Consider the following 6514-nt stretch of genomic DNA (forward strand, 5'->3'; position numbering starts at 1 on the left):
GGATAGGGGGTGGCAAGGAGCTTTAATTCCGATTGGAGCCATCAACCGGGACTAAAAATCACCCTTTAGTCCCGATTGGTGGCTCCCACCGGGACCAAAGGTCCTGGACAATTAGTCCCAGGTGGTAACACCAACCGGGACTAAAGAATGGCCCTTTTGTCCCGGTTGGTGGCTCCAACTGGGACTAAAGGGTCCTTCACAGATTTGTTTAAAAAGAAAGGTATCCCATTCAAAGTCACATGTGCTGTGTAGGTGGAGTAGTAAGGAAGCTCGCGCAAGAGGAGACATTTCGAGTTCGAGTCCTGAGTTGCACATAATAGTTTTTGCCTTGCACATGCTCTTTAGTCCTGGTGACTAAAGGCTAGGACCTTTCGTCCCGGACTCCCCATCCCGGTTTGAAAACCGGGACTAATGGGAGTTGGGAACCGGGACAAAAGGCCCATTGTCCAGTAGTGGGTTGAGATCGGGAGGAGTTAGGTGAAGAACTTTGTTTATAGTTTAGACTAAATATAAATATAAATTATTTTGATTTAGTCTACAAAGTAGATATCCAAAGTTTGACACATTATTTGAAATAACAAATGATTTATACCGCATGATAGAGACAGTCCCACTCTGTTCGTAAAAAAGTCATTTCTCATCTTTATCGTTTCACATGTCCCACTGACCGGTTTGTAAATCCTCTTGTGTCGACGTCACAAGGTAATTTAGTAGACTCTGGCCACGGTCCATCTTTAGACCACTTATAAATCGAAAAAAATATTGTTATTTCTCTATACCCCTTAACATTCTCGTGTTTCAAATCAGGAAACCTAGAAGTTACTGTACTCTCGTACTCGTATTCATCTCCCATACGTACTGAAACAACAGTGGCCCTGTTCGGATGAGATGAAAAGCGTTGGCTGGGCTGGGCTTCTTGCGGCTGGGCATCCCAGCCGTTCGGCTGCCGCGGCGTCTTGCCCAGTGCTGAGGAATCCCGCTCCCCCCTATGTACTGTTCATTCAGCCATCCAGGCGATCTATCCAGCAAAAAAAATAGTAAAAACCAGCCTGTACTGTTCATTCAGTCACAGCCCCGTCCAGCCAGCTCTTTTAAGCTCAACCGATCGGGGTCAGTTCTTGCTAAAGCACCCGCGCGCATCGGCAATCGGCAGGACATGGTGGCAACAAGTTCTTACCAAGAACAAACCAATAATGGCTGCGGGCGCACTTTACGAGTCATCGGGTCAACGAGCAGATCTCCAGAAACAAAAGGCCAAATAATCTAGAAGCGACGCGCACCGCCCGGCACACGTCGGTCTCCCGTCCCCCATCCCCTGTCGGTCGCCAGCCAAACCTCTAGAAGCCCAGGTCCAGCGGAGAACAATTCCAGGGCAAACCGCCGCAGCACAAGCAGAAACAGGGATCGCAACCCAGCAGGTTATCTTGATCGTTTCCACCGGTTGTTTTACTGCTGGGTCGCGTCCTGTCCCGTGGGCGGTGAGCCGGTGACGCCCCTGGCTTATCCCTCCCGCCTTCCGCCCCTTCCAGAACAGAGAAGTCCTCCGGCCTTCGTCGCTGACGCGCTCTCGCGTCGCGCGCTATATAACCGGCAGCCCCGCGGCCTTCCGTCGCCACGGTTGCAGAGCCAGAGCAAGACGCGACTGCTTTTGCTTCATCAGTAGCGAGCCTACGCGTTGCCGCCCATCACTTTCTTGGTCGTGTCTCATCGATCGGGCTGAGCTAGCTCCCGGCAGCGGAAGGGCAGGAAGAGGACGAGGATGAGCTCGGTGTGCGCGAGGCCCGTGGGCGCGGGGTGCTACTTCGTCGGCGGGGCCAGGGGCCAGCGGCGGACGCGGGTGCGGGTGGCGGCCGCGGCGGCAGCGGCGGTGGCCGCGCCGGCGTCGAGGGCGGCGACGATGTACGAGGTGCTGGCGGTGGAGGAGACGGCGGGGCCCGCGGAGATCAAGGCGGCGTACCGGCGCGAGGCGCGGCGGTGGCACCCGGACGCGTGCCCCGGCGGCGCCGACCGCTTCATGGCGGCGCGGGAGGCCTACGAGGTGCTGTCCGACCCGGAGCGCAGGCGCGGCTACGACATCCAGCTCCGCTGCGGCGGGTTCGGTGGCGCCGGCGACTCTGGCTACCGCGCGGCGCGGCGCGCGGGGTTCGCCGACTGGGAGGCGCAGCTGGCCGGGCTGCAGTGGCGCGCGGCGGAGCGGCGCGGCCGCGCGGGCGGGGAGACGTGGGGTAGCAGGATGCGCCGGGCCGCCGCGTAGCAGTCCCGGTGGGTGGGTGGCGTCGGAGGTGGCTGCTGATTTAGTTTTACCCTCCTCTTTCTTCTTTTCTTTCCCGCTTCTACAGCGTTCGCGCTGTTTGTAGTGTACAGGAGCTCTCGCAGTAAATATTATGGTGTACATAATAGTGAAGTAAACATTTTCTCAGACCCTTTCAGGTGCAGTACGATCAAATTTTAAGTTCAAACTCTGTTTTACCCAAATTCACACTGTTGTGCCGCATCACTTGAGAAACGACAGCCGGATAAGATCAGCGTATCATCAAACCTACACATCTTGAAAATTAAGAAATTCGGGGATCTGTGACTGTGAGGTGTGAGCCGGAGCCAGCCGACATGCCCGCAGCGGCACAGGCAGCAGCCCACTGGGTTGGCCACTTGCTGTGGTGGTCGTGTGCCGAAAGCGAGATGAAGCCGTCAGCCGAATGGGCTTCAAGCTTATCCGCAGGAGCTCAACCCATCCGAATCGAGTCATCAGAGAGTGGGATGTACAAGGACGCTCAAGGTCAAGCAGATCTGGTGTGGATCATCCATCTTCTGACGCAAGTTGGAATTTCTCAACATCGCCCTGTTCATGGTCCGGTTTACACGGTTTATGGGTAAAATCCGACCCAACCCACTGGAGGCGCAGTGCAACAGTTTGGTTTCCGCGGGTTTCATGGTTTCCATGGGTTAATCTGCGATGAAGTCATCTGTGCGCGCATCCACCTCCACCGCCGGCTCCTCCTCGGCCGCCGCCCTCCGCATCCGCCTTGACGTCGGCGCCGGCTGCTGCTGTTGCTAGGCGCCGCCTCCACGGCGGCCTCCGACCGGCTCCTCTTGATGTGCGCCTACTCGCCGCGCTCGCACTCGGCCTCGTGGGCTCGTGGCCGCTGTCCCCTGCCGATCCGGCACTGTCATCGCCGACAGCACCCGGGGGGACGACGGCTCCGTCTCCGGGGCTCCGACGTCATCGCCGAAGAGCGGCGCGTGGTCGGCGGCGAGGTCCGTCCCGTGCTGGCCCGGCATCGTCATCGCCGACAGCGCCTGGGGGACGACGGCTTCGTCTCCGGGGCTCCGATGTCGTCGCTGAAGAGCAGCACGTGGTCGGAGGCGAGGTCGAGGCGCGAGAAGCTAAGCGACGCGCGGAGGCTGTCCACGGCCATCGACGGCGCGCGCAGCAAGAGGCCGCGCCGCTCGTCCCTGGGCGCGCACAGCAAGAGGCCCCGCCGCTCGTCCCTGGGCATGCGCAGCAAGGAGGCCGGCGGCGGCATCCGCTGGACGCCACGGCGATGGTAGCGATGACGAGGTTCCCGACCCACGAACAGCACCGCGGACGTCAGCCAATCCACGCGCGGCCTCCAGCATCTCTAGCGCCCCCCCCCCCCCACCCACCCCCGGGGCCTCCTCTCATGGTGCTGCGGGTGGGTGATGCCGAGGCGGCTGCGGGGTACAGTGGCGTGGCTATGAGGAGGAGCTAACGGGTTGCGTGGTTAGAACCAGATGGAATCCAACCCGGACTGGACTTCTAACGCGGCTTGGGATGGGTTGGTTTACGGGTTGGATTGGTTTCCAACCGGACTATGTACAGGGCGGTCTCAACAACCGTTTATTTTAGAGTACATGAAGTAGACAGAGAATATACACACTCCATGCATTAGCAGAAACCTTTATAATAATAATTCTACATACTCCTCCATTTTAACCCTGGAGGCGCTATAGAATAACATGGCTTCATCAGAGTTGTCACGAAATGCCTAGCTAAAGATCACTATGTTTCTGAATCAACAAAGCTGAACTTAGCCTGAACAAGTGAACAATGAGTGATGGTTTGCACTGAAGCAGGCAGCAGGGCCGAGTAATTTACCGCAGCGCCGGGGAGTTCGGGGCCTGCTCCACAAGGCAAGGCAATAATCGTTGATAGATGCTGTCCAGGAAATCATACCATAAGATGCTGATGGAACATAATAAGCACACCAACTGCTGGAGAACAATGCTTCAGGTAAACCATCAAGGGAAGCTGGCAGATCTGGAATAGGCAAGGCCTCTTGCAATGAAGTTACGGCCATGAACTGCAAAAGATGGAGCATGTGAGGACTTTGATTGATAGTATTAAGTGTAGTCCAGGATATTGGTAGTATAAGTGTAGTACAGGATATTGGTAGCAAGTCTGCCGCTGGCCAATACTGGATACAGACTGTAGGAGCAGGATAAGGTTACGATTAGTTCTAACTTCTAAGTCACCAAATAAACAAGAATAATGATGAGTTGACTGGTTAAGATTAGTTCTGCATCAATTGGCTGTAACGGTTTTAGTTTATAATCTATAAAAGAATATTCTAGAGTACAGTCAAATTTCTAATATTCTTGTCGGCACCCTGTAGCAGGGATACCCACTCCTACTGCAGCAAGACATGACTCGCGTAGACACCCGTAACTACGCCACAAGGGGCGGAGCAGCCGGACCCCACAGGTCAGGCTCCTACCTCACCGGGCCAACGGCCCCGGACCCGCTCCCCGCTCTGGGACGGGTCCGGTGACGCCACGTGTCCCTGAGGAGGGGAAACTCCGAGCCAACAGCCGAGGGCTCGGACCCCTAGGGACCTCCCCGCGTCCATCCGGACCTCCCACGCGCGTAGAGCCAGCATACCGCCGGGGCGGGGTCCGGGGGCGCCACGTGTCCCGCAGGCGCGGGCGCGAGTCTTCCGCTGGAAGATTCGCCCACCCACCGCATTCAATGCGGGTGGTTGAGGCGTGCTCTGTCGCTGCGGCACGCGGGGCAGCCTTTGTCAGGCCTCACTGTAGACCGCGTAATACCGAGGTACATAGTGCAGCCGCCTGCGTCGCATCCGCGCAGAGCCCGTCTGCCGCATTAATTGGATACGACGACACGTCACCTTTTCATCATACCGCCTACGCCGCAAGCTACACGACCTGTTCAACTACGCGGCAGGCAACGCCGCAAGCTACACCCAGGCGCCGTTTCGACAAGACAAGGCATGACTATGCCGGACGGAAGATTCCCACGGACAGAGCAAGGAAATTCAGGAATAAGATCTCCGTCGCCTGCAATGCCATAATATCTGAACTGTATGTCATTTTATACTACATCATTGGGCCCACCTGTCGGGGACCCAACGGCCATGTACGCGTCTCCCTTGAGATATAAAAGGGAGGCGCTCGCTGCACATTAGAGATCTCTCAGACTCACTCTGGACTCAGCACTAGACACGCCAAAACTCTCAACCTCTTGAGAGCGCAAGCAATACAACACACAGTGGACGTAGGGTATTATGCTCCGGCGGCCCGAACCACTCTAAACCTGCTGCGTTCATCACGTTCTTCCAGCAAGATTGAACTAATCCTAGCTAACCCCCGAGTACTTACCCTCTGGGTTTAGACGGGTGCATTACGCCACCCGGCTGTGGTTTTCCACACCACGACATTTGGCGCGCCAGATAGGGGCATTTAGCTGGTCTTAGTTCATCTCTTGCCCGTCTCCATGGTTCGGGTGGTTGAGCACTCCCACCGCGACGATGACGTGGAGATGAGGGAGGGTGTGGCGTCATCCGCGCGAGGCGAAGTAGTGGTGTCTTTCTTTCCATTACGCTCGTCTTCCTGCCCCAGGGGCAACCGTACCCGTGGAGCAGCCACCGTCGGCAGCGGCGTGTGCCGCACGTCGGCAAGAGTCAGGGCGCCCATCAAGGGCCCCCTTACAAGCTGCGAGCGGCGGAGCGCTGGTGGCAGCTAGGGAGTTGCTTCGCAACCCTCCGGCTGCTGCAGCCTCGCCAGACGCCCTGAGACAGTGGCGGGACGACGTTGACCGTCTCCTCCATCTGGCTCAGGCCTCCCCCAGTTCTGCAAGGACTGGGCAACGACCTCCGCCTGGCAATGCGGTGGTACCCTACCACCGGCGTCAGGGCGGTGCGTCAGTGTCCGTGCGCTCCCCCACGGTAAGGGGCGCACGAACAGAAGACTTGCGGGCGGAGCTCAACCGCAGGCGCGCGGGTGAGGACGTCCGTATCTCTGTGGAAAGGGCGCGAGAACGCCGCCTCAACATTGAGGGCCGCAACCTCAACGCCGACTTGGATGTAGCGGCACCCAAGCCTCCGGGAAACGCCCGGATACAAGGGGGCACCCCGGTGGCTGGGGTGGGCTGCGCTGCGCTGGCGGATTACCTCCGCGCGGTGGCATGGCCATCCAAGTTCCGCCCACACCTGCCGGAGAAGTACGACGGTACCACTAATACGTCGGAATTCCTGCA

At 57.8% G+C, this 6514-nt stretch overlaps 1 protein-coding gene across 1 annotated transcript; it reads left to right on the plus strand.

Annotated features, from left to right (window-relative positions):
- The first annotated feature begins 1403 nt into the window (after positions 1-1403).
- Positions 1404-2446, plus strand: LOC120652522 (chaperone protein DnaJ-like). The gene has a single exon (XM_039930377.1). It carries the CDS (start codon positions 1760-1762, stop codon positions 2252-2254), a length of 495 nt encoding a protein of 164 aa, XP_039786311.1. The 5' UTR covers positions 1404-1759; the 3' UTR covers positions 2255-2446.
- The last annotated feature ends 4068 nt before the right edge of the window (positions 2447-6514 follow it).

The sequence above is a fragment of the Panicum virgatum genome, chromosome 9K, assembly GCF_016808335.1.
Source record: "Panicum virgatum strain AP13 chromosome 9K, P.virgatum_v5, whole genome shotgun sequence".
In the NCBI taxonomy this organism is placed as follows: domain Eukaryota; kingdom Viridiplantae; phylum Streptophyta; class Magnoliopsida; order Poales; family Poaceae; genus Panicum; species Panicum virgatum.